An 18,156-nucleotide genomic window follows, 5' to 3' on the forward strand; every position below is an offset into this window, starting at 1 on the left:
ATTTGTTTTTATAAACATCTAATTTCACCAACTAATGTTAAAAAACCTCTCAAATGTCAGTGACACGTTTTATACACAAAGATTCTATAGTTTATATTTCATTACACCTCTAAATGTTAATTATTCAGTTATTTTCTGAATTGTTATGAACTAACGGAGCAGAACGAAGCCTGTCAGATCAAGCGCAGGTCAAATAAGCCCTTTCAAGCCACCCTCGCAATGCATTCTGGGAATTTATGCAAAACCAACATGGCGGCAGCCTTTGCTGGAACGCTGTGTAAGGTCGGCTGGAGTATATTGGAGTCTCCAGTCGCACGGAGGCCCGTTTTTTTCTCATATCCAGTGGGAAACATTAGTATCAATGGATTCGGAAGGGCATACGGTACCAGCCGGACTGCGGTACGGACCAAATTGTTTTCCAGTGTGCGGAGAGGAAGAGGAAGGTTCCTGGGATGTGCTTTTCTACTCGGCGGAGGTTTGGGATTATATCAAACTCTTAAATTCAGTATCCATCAGCACCTGGCCAAAGAGGAGTCCAAGGTGAGGCTTTGCAATCCCGTTTTAGTAATGGAGATTTCTTTTAAACGTGCAGAAGTTTGCTGTTCGGAGCTGCTGCCTCACTTTTCTCCTGAAGGGTCACCTAAGAATACTCATGGAACTAATTCATACTGCAGTTCCTAATGCATAAAGCATGTTATTTAAAGTGCAGATTATAATAGTCCCACGGCTGATCTTAAGGGAACCGTCTCACCACATAGCTTCTATTATTGATGAGAGATGAACATGAGGCTTTCATCAGTTGCTACACAATGACCTCCCGAATCAGACTCAGCAGACACATGTGGATGGTATTGTTTGGACATCATATATAATGTCCAACTGTCTGTTTCTTTTTCCCAGGCTTCCAAAGACGGTGGTCTGAATTTGACCCTATACCAGTACAAAACATGTCCCTTCTGCAGCAAGGTGCGAGCGTTTCTGGACTACCAAGGGCTTCCATATGAAATTGTGGAGGTGAACCCAGTAATGAGGCAGGAGATCAAGTGGTCAACCTACAGAAAAGTTCCCATCCTGATGGTGAATGAGGATGTGGTACGTGACATCATCTTGTTTTTTGGGGGGAAATAGGAGGAAAAATCTCTATATTTTTTAATCTTTTGTCTCTGCAGCAACTGAACGACTCATCTGTCATCATCAGCTGCCTCAAGACTTATTTAGTTAACAAGTGAGTGGCACATCACATGGAAACTGGAGAAAATATGCCTTTATTATGAATGTTCCACTGTTTTTTTCCACTTTCAGCAATAAAGGCATGCCTGAGCTCATCCGTTACTACCCAGAGCTGAAGTCTGTGAATGAGAAAGGGAAGAAGGTGACAGAGTTCAGCAACAAGTACTGGCTGATGCTGAGTGAGGAGGAGAACTTGAAAATGTACCCTGAGAAGGGGATGCAGAAGTAAATCATACTCTGATCACTAAACATAAAGATATCATGTCCCAGGTAATATCATCTGTAAATCTGTGTTTGAAGTAATGCTGTTTTTTTTAAACTTTTGTCATCAGAGAGGAAATGAAGTGGCGTCAGTGGGCTGATGATTGGCTGGTCCATCTTATATCGCCTAATGTGTACCGGACTCCCGGTGAGGCCCTGGAGTCCTTCGACTATATAGTCCGTGAGGGCAAATTTGGTACCTACGAGGGTGTTTTTGCCAAATATGTCGGTGCTGCTGCCATGTTTTTCATCTCAAAGGGTTTGAAGAAACGGTGAGTTAAACACATTTTTTGCTTCTTTTTGGAAGATGTTGATCTGTTATCATACTGTTTATTTTAAAGTCAGAATTTGATTTAACTGCTTTTCTGATACAGACACAACCTGCAGGATGATGTCAGGCAGGATCTCTACAAAGCCGTTAACGCATGGATCGCAGCCATTGGCAAGAAGAGGAAGTTCATGGGTGGAGACCAACCCAACCTGGCAGATCTGGTGAGGACATGCAACTGTCTTCATCTGTAGATTCTATACCCACAGAACCTGAATTAAAACACAATTGGAAGTGAACTATATCAACTATAGTGGCCAAAATTTACCCCGTTAATACTTATACAATATTTTAACCGATGTCCTCTGTCTGCAGGCTGTGTTTGGTGTCCTCAGAGTGATGGAGGGCCTGCAGGCCTTTGACGACATGATGGAGAACACCAAGGTGAAAAACTGGTACATGTGTGTAGAGAGAGCGTCACTGAACCACGAGGGGCGGAGCTGAAGTAAAAATTAGTTGCAAAAGACTGATGGACCCCAAGAAATTCCAGCTCCAAAAATACCAATAACTGCCAGGTCTGTGATCAGATTCAGGATGGAAACTGTTCTTTGGAAATGGCCACCACTGTCTGTTATATTTTCAGCTGCAAACTTATGAGAATACAACAGTTTTTTTGGTTTCTTTTAGAATAACGTGATTGTAGATATTGGGCAAATGCACGGAAATACTGCTGCTGATATCTAATTGGACTGTTTATTGAACAAACTGTAATCATCAATACTGTTAATTGATTTTACTACCATCTGCTGGTAGAATGTGAGAACTGCAACATCCTTAGAATGTTCGATGCCAGTTGTTGAAACGTCAGAAAAAGGTTTTGGAAATAAATCTGTTCCTCATAATAAAATATAACTGTAATTTTCCCTTCAAATTTAACAGAACAACTATTTGGTTTCCTATTTTTTTTTTCTTCTAAATGTTTCTTCTAAACTTTTTTTTGCTTCTAAAACAGATTTTCAGCTGAACACATTGAAAACAAATAATTGAGGAACTGTACTCAGCAGTTTGTCTTGAACTTACAGACTTTAATTACAAGGCATCGCCACTTTACCCTGTTTGCAGGTTAAATGATGTATTGTGTGTTCCCACTGTGATGCATATTTCAATAACTTGCAGTCTTCCAGGGAAGAAAGCTGTTCGAAAATGGTTAATTGTTGGTTCAAATGAATGTAACATGCAAAAAAAGTTTTTGACTGGGCTGTTGAAATGTACCCAATGAGCATAATTATTAAAAGATAAAATGTAAACATTGTGCGATGTTATGGTAATTTCTACAGTAAAAATTAAACCTATAACTTGACAAAGCAGAAAAAATATGAATCCCTGCTAAAATGTGTTTACGGGGGCAGATAGAAAATATCAAACATATTTAAATATATTTTCAAAGGTGGCTTCGGATAGAAAAATATACGCAGATGGAATCCAGTTTTATTTTTTGACATATGTACTCCCGGACAGTAGAGGGCGCTGATGCGTTCACCGCCACCACGTAAAGAGCCGGTGATAACGGCAAAGAAGCCTTGCTCCGGCGGTTACCCCATAAACTCCATAAAAGATTTGCAGCGAACAAACCTTCTGAAAGCGATTCTCTAAGCAATTCCCACAGCAGCGATGGTTCCCGGTCCAGTACGATGGAGAGCTTTAGAAGCTTTGAAACAATCTCCAAAGGGAAAAATCAAATACGATCCATACTGGGCGGACAGAGGAGAGGTGAGTTGATCTAGCAAAACTCTCATTCTGACGTTGAAATTTAAAACGCAGACTTTTATTTACGTGTTTTTATGTACAGGCACTTGGTGTTACACCCGCAAATTCTGTGTGCTTGAAACCGATCCGCTATTTGATACCAGCACCTGGACTTAAACATGTGTTTGTTTTGTAGGACATCATGACTGGTTATAGTGAATTTATTGGATTATCCCCACGATCTGGAGCCATAATAGACCACCTCGACTCTCCCCCGAAACTCCAGAGGTCTCTCTTTTCAAGCTTGAGCCCTGGAGACTCAAGTCCTGGTCTTTCTGTGGAGACCTCTGTCTCTTCAACAAAATCCAGCTTTGATATCACTGTGGACAACAAATTAGTTTCCCCAATCCAAACCTTGGCAGCAAACAAGCCACGGGCAAGTTGTCCTCTTTTGTTTTGAAGCAATTTTTTTTACCCAATGCACTATGAGTGCTACTATCGTCTTATTTCTCACAGGACCTTGATGAGGAGACAGATGGACATGCAAAGGAAGATGACGTTATTGTCTCCAGTCCTACATCTCCTCCCTCCATCTCCCTACAGTCACCTAAAGCCATGGAGATGGCAGGCTGTATCATCAAATTTGAAAAGAAACAACGGGAAAAGGCCCAGGTCACCCATCTTAGTTTCTTATAAGTCTCACACATTAAGGACTATTTTTCCTGTAAGAAAATGCCTTAGAAAATTAGGGATTTCTTATATTATACTAACCCCTAAGCTCCTTTAATTTTAGGATTTCCTGGAGTCATATCATAAAAAAAGCCTTATTGTTAGTAGTATGTATATATAACCTGTGAATGTTAATTCGAGAGAAGGTAAAAAGAATACTTTTTCTGATTGATATTCTACATCATAAATTCTCAGATGGCCCTCAGACTGAGGGAGGAGATGCAGAAGAAAATGGTGGCCGAGGTGGCGAGGTCGGAGTCCGAGCAGTTGAAGCGTTTTGAGGAATTAATGGAGCTCAAACAGAGACAGGAGCATCAGGCCATCAGGGACATGATGGACAGAGAGTAAGACCGTGCAGCATTGATGCAGTCCTTTTGAATTTGAAGTGTCTGCACACTTTATCATGAAACAATATATTTTTCCTGCTTCTTTGTACTGTAGAGCTAAAGAAAGCATTGGACGTCAGGAAAAGCTGAAGGAAGAGCACCGCCACAGAATGAAGGTGTGGACGTGTTAGACTTGTTGGAATGATGCTGATGTGAAACAATAAACCAGTCAGCTGTCTGAGCGCTTGTGGGGATTGATAAGCTTTGATGGTTCTGGCTGCAATGTGTGTAGTTGATCATCAATCAATCAATCAGTCAATCTTTATTTATATACATACTACACAAGAAATAACATCACTGGTCTACTTGGTGAGGAGGAGAGGAGAGGAAACCATGACCCAGTGGGGTAACAGAGGCCTGTCAGGTGATCGTGTTTCTGGACCCCCGCAGCCTCAGCCTATAGCAGCATAACTAAGATGTTAACCTAATCATTAGACGACCCCCTAAGTATGATAATTTGTCTGTCTAGGATAGTAACTGGAACTACAGAATTAGTGATAATAATCTACCTGTAGTCTCATTAGCTGCCTCAGCACTGATGGCTGTGCTTACCTCTGCAACAGGTAATCAACCTGCGGCTGAGGGAAGCGGCTCAACAGCGCCTCCGTCAGGCTGAGCTGGAGCGCCAGCGGCAGGTGGAAGGACGGGAGAGGCTGCGTAACCTTAACACCATCCAGGAAGAGATCCTTCAGCTCAACCAGCAGTTGGATCCGTCTACCCTGAGCAAAGACGATGCTCCCCTGGCCAGCCTCACCCCCCTCAGCGCCCGCGGGAACCAGCTGTGCTCCCAGGTGTCTGAGGTGGTACGCAGAACGGCAGAGGTCAGTTCTTTACTTCGTGAGGTCCGCAGAAACATTCTGTGGTCAAACATGTTGTGACAGGTGACAGAAGCCATCCATCCATGTGTCTGGACGTCAACAAAATAATTGAAAGATACGACGGCTTATCAACACACTATATTAGGTTGTTCATGAAACAACCTAATATAGTGTGTAACTGTAATATCAGCCTTGTGTCACAATGATGGAGGAGTCCCCATGCCTGGTGTAGCTTGGCGCTCCCCGAGCGCTTTTTCCCAGTTTATGTGTGCGTTTTTGATCCTCAGATTTTAATATCTTCCTAGGGAGAGTTTCCCAGCATGGGCGACATGAGCGTGGTGGAGCGAGCCCTGCAGGACATGAGGGCTCTGATTCAGCTGATGCAGGAGGAGGTGAACAAGTTTCAAGAGACGAAGAAGAAGCAACTAGAGCAGGAGCAGGAATGCCAGAGGCAAGTGGAGCTTCAGGTGCAGCAGGAAGCACAGAAGGCCGCGGCACAGTTGGCCAAAGCAAAGGCTCAGAAAAAAGGTGGGAGGATTGCTTCTATCCAAGATTGTCATCGCAAATTGTTCAAACGGTGGACTTTCGACAGAATACATGAGTAAATATATGACCTGCAGGGATTCAGAACAGCGCTGATGACAGCACAATAAAATGGTACGAGGAGCTCCAGGAGAAAGCATCTCAGTGTGCTCAGTCCTTCCAGGACCTCAGTTCTCCAGCAAATGCACAGGTTAGTTTCTGCCTCGCTACATTTCAGAAATTATTCATCCAGGCACACGGTAAACCTCCTCTGCATCTGGTGATAATACTGAATACATCTCTTCTTCTCTGAACTCAGACAAAGAAGCTGAAGCAGGAACTCCAGAAAGCAGCCACCATCCCCGTCAGTCAAATCTCCAGCAACTCTGGGTCACAAGTTAAAGAACTCTTCGACAAAATCGACCAGTTTCTATCGGGGCAGCCTGTGATGTTGGAGGGGAAGTCTGTCTCCACCTCTATGCATCCGCAGGCGCAGAACTTTGCCTTTTACAAGGTGGCAGAGAAGTTTGTGGTGAGTCCACAGCCACTGGTTATGGATGAAAACAAACTACCAGTAATCATTTGCAATAAACTCACAATGGTAACATTTTTTTTTTTCACCCTAGAAACAAGGAGAGGAGGAGGTGGCTTCTCACTTCGAGGCTGCTTTTCCCATTGCGATGGTGGCGTCGGGCATCTGGGAACAGCACCCACAAGTAGGAGAACTGATTCTGGCTCATCTGCACAAAAAGTGTCCGTACGCTGTCCCACACTACCCCGCAATGAAGGATGGCTCGACCGTTGAGGATTACCAGAGGTAAAGTGCAAATTCTCTGCTCCAAGTAAAACTAAGTCACCTGATTCTCATCAGATATTTTATTGTCACCTCTTTAGGCTTCTTGGTTACCGTGTGGACAGCAGTGGGGTGGAGGACCAGAACAGTTTCCTGAAGAAGATGTCAGGGATGATCCGTTTGTATGCTGCCATCATCCAGCAGAAATGGCCCTTCAGCTCCAAACAGGGGGTAAACGTCTCGTTACAGCGTTCAAATATCATGGCTGGATTCTCAAGTCTTTGATTCATCTAATGATGCTTTCTCTAATGTCTTTCAGCCTCCCCCTCACGCTTTAAACCACGGCTGGCGCTGGCTGGCCCAGATGTTGAACATGGAGCCGGTATCGGACATCACCTCTACGCTGCTATTTGAATTTCTGGAGGTGGGTTGAGCCCCTTTTCTCCGCTCGGTCATCTTGTTTCTCTTAGTTCATGTGATGTCGTGGTCACGCACAGCAGAAAGCAGAGTTGAATCTTTGGACTTTTTAGGTGTGTGGAAATGCTCTGATGAGTCAGTACCGGGACCAGTTTTGGAAGCTCATCCGACTCCTTAAAGAGGAATACTTACCGAGGTACCTGCAGTCAACCAGCCATCTAAAGTGACTGTCTCTCAGGTGTGTTTGGTAATAATTCACCTTCCTTTTTATTTACCTTGAACGTGCTTCCAGGATTGAAGCAGTAACCTGTGCTGGACAGATGGGTTCAGTGATCAGGCTCAAAAACTTTATTGAGGTAAGAGATTTAACTCTTTAGAGCCTTTAAACAGCTTATTTTTATTTAGAGGTCTTAACAGTTTGATCTTAATATCACAAATAGTACAAATTAGGGGGATGGAAATAAAAGTTGACAGCAACAAACTATTACAAAGGGTTGCAGTGCGTTGATCCGCTATGATGACCTTTGTATCCCTGTCAGGGTGCACTTAGGAGCAGAACCATTAGCCCACCAAAGGGCCAGCTGAGCGCTGGGTTCTGGAGGTCGTGATGGAACTGCACGGGGGCATGAGCGCAGGCCCCCCATCGCCTCCGTCCGCTGGATGAATTTTGCTTCTGTAATGAAGAGTTTTACTTTGCAACTGTTTTAAAATATCCTTGAAAGTTTATTGCTTTGGATTTTACTGATTTAAATCATTTTTTGTGGAATGATCTTTGATGGCTCTGGAAAATTAAAACTATTTTCTTGTGCAGAGAACACGCAAGCTTTATTTTTGTTCTTTTAATGTCATTTTTCAGATTGTTTATTTAGTCCCAGTGTTTCCTTGGCACCAAACCCTACAGAGTGTGTGCAGGAGCAAAGGTCTTCAGGGATGAAGGCCTTAAATGGAGCAGACTACATTTAAAAAAAAAAAAAAAAAAACTCTTATTATAGGTAAATCTAAAATATTTTATTTCATTTCTGTTCTTGATTTTTAAAACTTCATAAAAGAGAAATATACTCTTAAGAAAAGCATCAAGTGTCAGGAATGCTCAGGTTTATACAGTTGTAAATAAAATTCAGATGGCAAAAAACGTAAGATTATGTCTCTGGATCTAAAATTCAAAGGCGGTTTTTGCCATCTACTATAAAAGTGTTCAAATGGGCACATTTTAAATCAGCTTGTATGTAACGAGTCGGCGTAAACGTTTCCATATGAGGTTTTCAGGAAATGGACGTAGTTTTGCAAACTGCGGTTCTTGGAGTCGGACTGCTCCAGCCTGTCCTTCATGTTCTGCAGCTGAGTCTGGTAGCGACGCTCCATCTGAAGAAGAAGACAGCAGCACTCAAACCAAAGTGAATTACAGGACCCAAAGCTGTTTATTACTGATGTATAATTAGTGATCGACCTCCTCTTTGCTTCTCTGCAGCTGACCCTGCTCAGCTTTGGCTCTGCTCAGCTGGCTCTGCAGGTCCAACGTTTTGGACTGAGACGTTCTCTCTTTAGTCAAAACTTTCTGCATGTTGTCTTCCACCTGCAAGGGAGAACACTTACGCCAGTTATGTCTGCAGGTCCGACAGTAAGCATTTCATTAGCATGCATTTCAACCTGTCTCCGCGCGTCGTCCAGGGTGCTTTGCAGCTGCCTGGACAAGACGCTGCACTCGTACGTCTTCTCATCCAGCTGCTTTTGAGAGATCTGGAGGCTGACTTCCTTTGAGGTCAGAGATTTAGAAATCTCTTCATTTTGAACCTTGGTGCTTTCCAGCTTCCTGAAGCCACAAAGATCATTTGGAAACATTTTTTTAAGCATTATTGCTAGATGTATATTCAGAGTGAGCATCTTCACCTCTCCAGGTTGAAGATCTTCTCTTTGAGGAGACTGTTCTCCTCCTGGAGCACCAGGTTCTTCTGCTGGAACGTCTCCAGGTGGGCGCCCTGCTGCTCTACCTGTACAGGAACCATTAAAATCAGTCAGTTTTGTGCTGGGTTGGTATTTATGATCCCAGGAACAACCAGAGATACATACTTTCTGGCGGACTTCGGCGAGGCCAGAACTGTACTCCTCGTTCCTCCTCTCGTACTGCTGGGCTTCCTGCTGTGCATCTCGGAGCTGCTGCTCAGTTCTCTTCAGCCGGTCGGCCATCGTCTCCAGCTCTCTGCGTCGACCCAGCAGCTCTTGTCTCATCTGCTCTTTCTCCACCTCCAGACTCAGCTTTGTCTCCCGCATCTCCGTCTGCTTCATCTCCAGTTTCACGCAGTATTCCTCCGACTCCAGCCGAACCTGTTGGATCTAGCACAGAGATTTGTTCACAAATTACAAGTTTCTTTGAATTGGGACGCTTTTATAATTGTTCAATAAATGTTGTCTTAACTAATTCCCAATGCAATGGCAGGTATTTAGCTTTTAGCCCAATCTAGTGGACAAAATCTGATATTGACTTGTAAATGTTTTTCAAGAGCTGAAGACCTTCTATACCTTCTTCTTGTATTTTTCCACCAGATTATCATGTTTTTTGATGGAAGATTTCATTTGATGGGCTTCTGCTTGCAGACCTCTGAGTGTCTCCTCAGATGACATCAGCACACCCTAAAAATGTGTTTAGAAAAATATATCAACAGCAGCAGCAGTAATAATAATAACAAATCCTAATCAAGTACCTTGAGTCTCTGGTTTTCCAGATTGGTGGAGGCATTTTCCCCACTGAGGTGGTGAAGCTGGTCCATGAGGCTCTTGGTCTCTGTGCGACTTTTCTCTTCCACTAACTGAAGTTGATTCTTCAGCTCGGTCAGCTGACTGATAGAAGCAGGTATGTATGTATGATTATTTTTATTAATCACCCATTTAGACAGTAATTCCCACCAGCTGAGCAGTGAGCATTGGGGATAAGGATCTGTGACGTGCACTCACAGTCTGAGAGCAGAGTTCTCCTCCTCCAGTTGTGCTTTAGCAGCTGCCTCTTTAGAGTGACGACAACACCAGTCGCTGGAGGTGGACAGAGCCTGAGCCAAGTCAAACTCCTTCAACACAACAGTTCTTTTTAACCACCTTATTTCACACTAGCTGGAATATATTTATATTCCTGAGGAGAGAAAACATCCGTTCGTGCACACACGAAGACAAAGAGCCCTCCTGTTTATGAACTTTATCAGAATGTTGCTTCTTAACCCGGCTGCACTTTCTCTCAGCTTCATTTGCATGAAACTGTGCGATCAGACCAGACACAGCAGCCACTGAGGAAACTCATCTACATGCAGGACGAGCCACAGACAACTCAACGTGTCATTTGTAAAAATAGATGCTGTGCGATTATCATTTTATCCGAACCTCACTCGTGTGCTCGTTTTTCCACCTGCATCTCAATTATTTCAGGATCCATTATTGCACCACAGTCCTTCTGCATACAGACCTTCTCCTGCAGCTTTAATGAAAACTGCCTGGCAGACTCCTCAGCCCGCTCGGCCTTCTGGGTCAACAGGACCAGCGCCTCCTGTGCCTGACGCCCCCGCTCGTCTTTCTCCTTCTCTCTCATCTGCAGCTCCTCCTGCAGCGCTTTTAGCTTCTCCTGCTGCTGCTTGTGGTTGTGCTGCATCCTCTGTGACACATAAACAAGAAAAAAGGAATTTCTGTCAGTTCACAGGACAATAAAGGTCAGACTATGGCTTATGAGACAGACTATATTTGTATGAAGCAATCAAGCCAAAGAAATGGTCAGATAAGACCTGCATCTGTGCAACCATTTGGGTCTTTTCTGTTTCCATTCTGCTCAGCTCGGACTCCAAATGGCTCTGGGTTGACTGCAGGATTCTTGAAAACTCTCCAGAGGTCTTTGCTTTGTCCTGTTGCAGGAAGAAACATAGTGAACCTCCAAAGCAACCTTAAAGCTGAAATGAACTGGGGTAATAATTTAAACCTTTTCCAGCTCCAAATGCTCAGAAATCCTGGATGTCTCATTCTCCATGCTACTGATTTGGGATAAAAGTTGCTGCAAGAGGAAAAAAATTCTCAGAAGTGTGTTGGCTGATAAAGTCACTGCACGTAAAAAATATTCTAATTACTGACGATATTCTCAGCCTCGTAGTCCGCTACTCGCTTCTTCAACGCATCTTTCTCTTCAAACCACAACATGGACTCCCTCTGTGCATCCAACAACAGTCAGAACTGAGTTATTGCGTGTTGTTCTCAGTGAATGTCTTCTCTTACCTCATTATCACTCCACTCTCTCAGGAGATCTCGAAGGCTGCGATTCGTCCGGTCAAACGTGTCAATCTTTTCTAATAACGACTCCTGCTGCCGCCTCATTGAAGCTGCGTGCAGACTCGTGAGCCTCTTGTTCTAAAAAAATATCATCCATTAAATCAATGATAATTACTGTACTCCACCTTAAATCCTCCATCCTGTATAGCCTGCTCAAGGGTATCAACTTTACCTTAGAAAGGCTATCTATAGTGTCTTTCAGAGCTGTGAGATGGTTAGAAACAGTTACTCCATCGATTTCTGCTTCTACCAGCGCCTTCAGGAGCAAACCCGTATCTCTTCTTTGACCTCGAGAGACTGACCTGGACGCAAGATGAGAGAAAAACAGGGGGCAAAGGCGTGTGTACACACTGAATTTAAATGATTTACCGGTACAATCTGTGGGTGAGTTTGTTGAAGACTTTCTCACTTTTTGGAAAAATCACGGTCATCTCTGAGAAGAGCAGAGAGGTTTTTGGATAGGGTGGCTATCTCTTCCTCTTGCTCCTCTTCCTCGCACTGATGTCTACTTCCTGACTGATGCTCTACTCTGCTCCTCTGAAAGTCACAAACAAAGCACAAGATTAGCAAACATACCGGCAAAATGACTCATTTTATTTTGCTTTATGGCTGCGGAATGCAGTATATTCTGCAGTGTTTGGAAACAGCTATAAAAATTGAAATTCAGTACAAGTTCTTGTGACCACTTTTACAAATGCAAACCTGTCTGTCTTGTCAGATGAGCACATCCCTGCTTAAACATCTTGCTGTCTCCTCAGCTGTAAATAAATATTTTAAAACTCTTGTTGTATGAAGACACCTGAGATTTGAGAGAGCCGACATCTCTGCGACAGGACAGCCTCCCTGGAGGAATCCATGGCTTCTGCAACTTCGGCTTCCCTCCGGTCTCTGCATCACCTGTCCGGTTCTTGAGGAATCCCCCAGATAACAACATGCAGCTTATAGAATTACTTTTGTTTTTGTGTATATGAAATTAAAATGAATGAAGAACCTGCATCATATGTACATATATTTTCATGTTGTGCACACGTAAAACTTCTAAAAGTTGGGAATTTTAAAATCCAGTAACCTGTGAGGTCTTGCTGGGAGTCCGCCTCATATGAACGTGCACGGGTGTCGTCTCCGAAACATGGACGTGGACCGGCGGCGGTGACGATTCCCGCGTTTTCATCCTGCGGTGCTTGAATTACATTCTTCCCACCGAAGAAAACTACGTTTTAATGCCCTTTTCTGTGGGCGCAAATGAATTCAGTAAAGTGGAAAGTTACGACTTGTCAGTCAGAACCAGACGGTCGCTTTTGTTGAGTCGCGACCGTCGATTGGCTGGTCCGCAGTATCGCGCTTTTTGATTGGCTGCGCCTTTCGAAACCAACGTTGCTCATGGCAACCGCGACACTGGACATAACATTTAAAAACATACGAGTTATCACGCTTTAACCGAGGTTTAATTACAAACACACGATGAAAGCCGTCAGCGGGTTCGTCCAGGGTTCATCCGAATCAATCGCATCCGAACTCTCGAGGAAAAGAGGCTAATAAGAGCAGGCGGACACTCAAAATGGTGGTTCTCTGGGGCAGCGTGGTGGTTTATTCGTCACAAAATGTGGCTAGCTCGGGCAAAGCCCTACCCTCGCCTGAATAAGATGTGCACACCGGTTTTACTGCACTTCACAATCGTGCACAAATCAAACGAATCAGAAATGGTTGATATGACTACATTTCCTGTTTTTGTTTTTTTTTCTTAGTAGTACTTCCGAATATCAGGGTTAGGATTCGCCATTACCTCGCTGCATCGCTCCCTCTGTCACCCTATTACGTCTCAAAGTTAACACAACACCAGTTAGTTATATCTGTTATTTTCGCACATCAGTCTCGATGGGCTTGAGATGTTTGGGTGACAAATCAAAATAGCGTCGAGTTAGTCAATGATAACCGAACGAGTCCGCACATCCGCTGAAAAACAGGCTGCTAGCAGGCTAACAGCTAAGTCCGCGTGCGTCCATCACAGGGATGACTGGCGAGCCCATGCAGCAGCAGACGTGGCTAAAAATGCCATATCACCTTATTTTATTAGTATTTGTGATTTATTCCGAGTTGAACCAACAAAGTGAGGCGTGTGCCGCTGTGGCAACGGACGGAGGGAGCAGCAAAGAAACCCTTATACTCTGCCGAGCGTGCGGACATGAGCTAGCTCACGGCACGGACATCCACTTCGTTCCCAGTCGGCTGGCTCTTGCCAGCCGCAACGACACAGTGGTCGGGGGCCGAAGGGTTAATGTCCAGCTCTTTGAAAACCCCCACGGACACCAGTTCGAAGTTATAACTTTCAGAAAAGCCGACATTACGCAGCACTGGCCGGCAGACAAACGCTTCTCCTGGTTCCCGGGGTTCTCTTGGACGGTAGCAACCTGTCCTCGCTGTAAAGCTCATCTCGGTGGGTAGAAAACCAGCAGCAAAGTCTTTCATTTATTACCTGGATGTGCTCAAAAGATAATCCGATTATTGCATACTTGCAAAACTTCGAGGGAACGCCCAGCATTTCCAGTCTGCTTATTCATATTTTGTAACAAGATTGTCTATAAACTTCGTCCATTGAGCTGTAGGACAAACGTGTTTATGGTTACATTGTGACCATTTTAAAAATTGTGTAGGTCATCCAGAAATGTGTAACCTTTTAAAATATGGCCATGTGACGGTTTGTTTTCTTTCCAGGTTGGGCCTTTCAGCCCAGTGACTGGCCAGACCTGATCACAAAATCCAGCTTCCAAGAGTCCCAACACACCTTTCTGGCTCTAATAACTCACCAACTGTTAACAGAAGAGTTTGCATCCAGTTTGCTCATGACACCAAAGTCTTTTGTGAGCCGGTGAACATGATTTACCACCCATCCTGCATCCGCCCTGAATTTATCCTTACACAAGTCTGTGTACGCTCTTGAAAACTCCCACACATTTCAACATATTAACTTTTATTAATGTAACAAAACCAAGTTGTACACCTCAATTTAAACAATTTGTTTCCCCAAGGATAAAGGACCACGACTAAATTCTATTCAGACAGGTGCGTTTTTACCCATGAAGCAGTGGGGCGAAAATTTACAAGCTTGTTTTTTTTCCATTTTGTTCTTTATTAAAAATGTCATTTCAAATCTCATGGATATCTGTAAAACAATACAATGAAAACAAAACAAAAAAATCCCATAGAAATGGTGTCAAAATAACCACTCTCCCCAGTTACTAACATGCTCCTACCCCCACAGCCCGGCTTACCCCACCCCCCCAAAAAAACATTACAAGTCAGAAGGAATGAGCCAATTCTCATTAACCACATGGGGGGAAAAATAACAGTTGCTGCAAAGGATCAATGTCCCGACATTGGGGGAAAGAATACGTGGGGGGAAAATATTGAGGTAAACTAGCGCTGGGTCACTACACCATGGCTTTAGGTCAATTTACCTTTACAGGAGGACTTGTGTGAGTTGTCTTCAAATTCTACTCAAGATGCAGTGCTGATTCCATTTTTATATCTTTTTTTTATTTCTGAGATGACTTCAGGTATGGTACTCACAATTCAGGGCAAAGTGCCATCTAATTAAGATGAGTCAAAGGAGGAACTTAATATGGCACCAACAGGTGTGGAGGCCTCAGAATGGAAAATGAAGCAAATGGACCAAAAAATTATAAAATAAACCTTTGCTCCCAATTGTGAGTGGAAAAAAAAACAAACAAACAGGGAATAGAAGCTTGAGGGTCCGGGTAGTTTTATTTATTTTAGTCATCTTCTCCCTCGTCATCCTGAAAGGGGGAGTCAGAGATGAGTGCCAGGACCAAAGATGGAACAGTTTTGCTACCTTAAAATTGACTTACCTCTCCATCTTCTCCATCATCCTCTTCATCATCTTCTCCATCTTCGTCTCCCTCTTCATCTATGTCCTCCAGACCCTCCTCATCCTCTTCATCTTCCTCACCTTCACCCTCTTCCTCATCCATGTCAGGAACCTAGACGCGTACACAAGGGTCCTGTCAGACAAAGCTTTCCTGCCCCAGTGCAACACATGAAAAAGCGTCGTTCTTCACCCACACCAGCGTTCTGTTAACCTACCAGGTAGTACTGCAAAGGATTCGGCCAGATGTCATCCTTGATGACCTCCCCAAGCTCATCAGCGCCGGCGTCGGCATGATCAGTGAACCAAGTGAAGAAGCTTTCTGGTTCTTCATGTTGCCTCTTCCTCCCTGCTTTGTTCTGTGTCTGGCTGGAGCGCTTGGTCAGGTCCTGCAAAGAACCAGAATGTGCGCTGATGGGTAATAGGTAATGACTGAAAACATCAAATTTCAAAATGCCTTCATTACTTTTTTGTTTTGTTAATAAATCAGATCACACCTTTCCTGATTTCCATTTGATTTCTGTTGACTTTGAAGACGGATCTCCGCTCTCATTCAAATGGAATTCTTTGGAAAGTACTTTGTTTTCGAAGTACGGATTTTCATCAAAATACTGCAAAATAAAATGTACATCAGTCAGAACCAAAGGATGGGGGGGGGCTTCAAAAATCTCACGTCACACAACTGTACTTACAAAATCTATTCTGTAACCTGACTTGATGTCTTCAAACTCTGTCACTTCCACTCGGCTCAGATAATGAAGTGCCTCCTCATCTTCCTCTCCCAGTAGAGCAGATACTGTAAGTACACCATACATTACACATTTATCAAGCAGTAACAAACAGAACTTTTTTTTAAAAATGAAATAATGTAATGCTCACCCTGTGGATGGTTAACAAATGTGGTGACCCAGAAGTTGGGGATTTTGGCGATCAGTTCTGACCTCTTTTGAAAGAACGGCTGGCGTAGTTTGTTGTATTTCTGTTCTACTTTGAGGATCTCTTCACTGGCTTGCTCGTTCAACCTGAGGGTTCAGATCAAAATAGTCAAATCTAACGCACAATACTTTAAAGCAAACTTGCAAGCGGAGAAATGAGAACTAACAGGAAATTAATAATGCATTTTTTTTTTTAAAATAAACACAAGCAATACGAGTAGTAATTTATCCTGAGGCCTGAAGAAAGAAAGATTTCAACCCTAACAATAATAAAATGTAATATTCCTATAAAAAGTTGCAGAAATCCATTACCTGTCAATTTCGTTTTGAACTTCATCGATGTGTTCAATGGCTTCCTGTTGCTCTTTCTCTGCAGGAACACACAGATGGTGCACTTGTTAATTATCAGGATTAAGCGTACGAGTGGAAAACCTTAAAGAAAGACACACTAATCGTGCATTAACCTGCGAGCTCGAATCGCGCCGACACCAAAACTTATTCTAGTGGCAGCCAAGTGTACTTTTAAAGTGCCGCTTTTTCAGCCACAAATCAACGATTATTAAGCATTAGTAAGTTCGCAAAGCTCCCCGAAGGATCGCCCGCGGTGGGCGATGACGATGGTGAAGCTAGCGGGGACATAAGCCCGGGCTCCCCCGTAGCCAATGGCTGCAGCTCTCGCTCTTTAGATGTACCGTTTTCTAGGGGCACTACCGACGAGGCCGCGTGGTTTAAATGTGGGACATCCGAGTGCACATACACAACCGCCGTAACGTGCGCGACCTAGCTGCGAACACACAGAACAAAGTACTTGTCACGCAGTTGCCTTCACCGGTGCAACGCGTGTTCTGCCGGTCCAAAATCACGCACCGCCATGCGAGGACCGTGCACAGCAACACCGACGCGTTTGGACCAGCAACAAAACAAGACGCCGTCGGCCAACGTTAAGTAACATTACAACAACAACACTAGCTAGCCTGCTAACTGCTAAAGTCTTAATGAAATCACAAAAGTTGGGGTGATTCGACAGCAAAATATTAGAGCACACGAAAAGTGATCAATCTGATATAATTTGGCAGCCGTCTCTGGAAAGCATCGCACAATACCAGCCATTCGGCGGCCAACGACATAACTGGCCACGCTGATCATGCTAGGTGCGCTAGCTAACATGGCCTCTCGGCACCGGTCTGAGCGGAACAACGGCGGCCAAGAGTAGCGGCATGCTAATAAACGAGTTAGCCCCTGAGCTACGTGCACTTCCCGAAAGACGAGCGCAGAAGAGCCGCTCTTGCAGCCAACCTAAACCCAGAGCCGGCAACGTGGAGAAAAATAAAAACAACTCACACGTTAATTGCTTAAAAACAGCAGCCAGTGGCAATGCAAATTATGTTAGAGAAGAAAGTGAAAATGGCGGTGAACAGGAGGCCGCCATTCCCCTTACCGGAGGTTTCGTCCGCTCCGTCATGGTTTGAGTTCAGCTCCTTTTTACTGACTTTTGCCGCCGAAGCAGACATATTTTCGCAAGCTGGAGTAACTTACAGACGCCCGACAAAATCTGGTAGATGTGGTTCTGGTTTCTCCTTGGGCAGGAGAATGTAAATTCGGCGCAAAGTTCACCGCGCAGAAGCCAACAACGTGCTCCTTTCCACACAATGTAGCTGCCGATGCGCGAGGAAGTCACAGCAAGCGCTGCTCACGCGCTCCTTTCATTACGAACGCGCCTCGCCGAGTGGAGAGGAGACGAGCTCCGCCTCTCAAAATAGGTCTCCCTCTTCCACTCCAATTTACTGATTTAGAGCCGTTTCTTCCCTCAATATTTCCCTGCGAACCAAGTAATCCTCAAAACACCTCTTGACATTTTTTTTCCTCAACAGA

At 44.0% G+C, this 18,156-nt stretch overlaps 5 protein-coding genes across 6 annotated transcripts; 3 read left to right on the plus strand and 2 right to left on the minus strand.

Moving 5' to 3' along the window:
- Positions 1–204: 204 nt before the first annotated feature.
- ptgesl (prostaglandin E synthase 2-like) lies at positions 205–3,066 on the plus strand. The gene is made up of 7 exons (XM_057033817.1): positions 205–540; positions 901–1,092; positions 1,170–1,225; positions 1,303–1,455; positions 1,563–1,763; positions 1,866–1,983; positions 2,135–3,066. Exons 1-7 carry the CDS (start codon positions 220–222, stop codon positions 2,261–2,263), a joined length of 1,170 nt encoding a protein of 389 aa, XP_056889797.1. The 5' UTR covers positions 205–219; the 3' UTR covers positions 2,264–3,066.
- Positions 3,067–3,305: 239 nt separating this feature from the next.
- Positions 3,306–7,985, plus strand: gle1 (GLE1 RNA export mediator). The gene is made up of 15 exons (XM_057032368.1): positions 3,306–3,529; positions 3,702–3,941; positions 4,022–4,177; positions 4,430–4,578; positions 4,676–4,736; positions 5,184–5,441; positions 5,744–5,966; positions 6,059–6,171; positions 6,280–6,492; positions 6,587–6,777; positions 6,855–6,984; positions 7,073–7,177; positions 7,284–7,366; positions 7,463–7,526; positions 7,710–7,985. Exons 1-15 carry the CDS (start codon positions 3,431–3,433, stop codon positions 7,776–7,778), a joined length of 2,154 nt encoding a protein of 717 aa, XP_056888348.1. The 5' UTR covers positions 3,306–3,430; the 3' UTR covers positions 7,779–7,985.
- On the minus strand, positions 7,496–13,182 carry odf2b (outer dense fiber of sperm tails 2b). Of its 2 annotated transcripts, none has more exons than XM_057032367.1 (17): positions 12,536–13,182; positions 12,266–12,373; positions 11,876–12,003; positions 11,639–11,768; positions 11,413–11,544; positions 11,272–11,346; positions 11,123–11,194; positions 10,947–11,048; positions 10,619–10,804; positions 10,120–10,229; positions 9,870–10,005; positions 9,688–9,798; positions 9,238–9,501; positions 9,058–9,158; positions 8,818–8,980; positions 8,618–8,743; positions 7,496–8,532 (listed from the first exon to the last, which is right to left on the minus strand). In XM_057032367.1, the coding sequence occupies exons 1-17, from the start codon at positions 12,635–12,637 to the stop codon at positions 8,386–8,388; spliced, it is 2,193 nt and encodes a 730-aa protein (XP_056888347.1). In that variant the 5' UTR covers positions 12,638–13,182; the 3' UTR covers positions 7,496–8,385. The 2 variants fall into 2 exon arrangements, with proteins under 2 accessions (XP_056888347.1, XP_056888346.1); XM_057032366.1 differs by having other exon boundaries at positions 10,932–11,048.
- Positions 13,183–13,259: 77 nt separating this feature from the next.
- On the plus strand, positions 13,260–15,850 carry si:ch211-51h9.7 (uncharacterized protein LOC558400 homolog). The gene is made up of 2 exons (XM_057032371.1): positions 13,260–13,900; positions 14,179–15,850. The coding sequence occupies exons 1-2, from the start codon at positions 13,477–13,479 to the stop codon at positions 14,334–14,336; spliced, it is 582 nt and encodes a 193-aa protein (XP_056888351.1). The 5' UTR covers positions 13,260–13,476; the 3' UTR covers positions 14,337–15,850.
- On the minus strand, positions 14,418–18,007 carry seta (SET nuclear proto-oncogene a). Its single transcript, XM_057032369.1, has 8 exons — positions 17,723–18,007; positions 16,597–16,654; positions 16,229–16,371; positions 16,042–16,145; positions 15,847–15,960; positions 15,568–15,738; positions 15,333–15,464; positions 14,418–15,260 (listed from the first exon to the last, which is right to left on the minus strand). Exons 1-8 carry the CDS (start codon positions 17,793–17,795, stop codon positions 15,237–15,239), a joined length of 819 nt encoding a protein of 272 aa, XP_056888349.1. The 5' UTR covers positions 17,796–18,007; the 3' UTR covers positions 14,418–15,236.
- Positions 18,008–18,156: the final 149 nt, after the last annotated feature.

This window comes from Takifugu flavidus, chromosome 5 (assembly GCF_003711565.1).
Source record: "Takifugu flavidus isolate HTHZ2018 chromosome 5, ASM371156v2, whole genome shotgun sequence".
Taxonomy (NCBI): domain Eukaryota; kingdom Metazoa; phylum Chordata; class Actinopteri; order Tetraodontiformes; family Tetraodontidae; genus Takifugu; species Takifugu flavidus.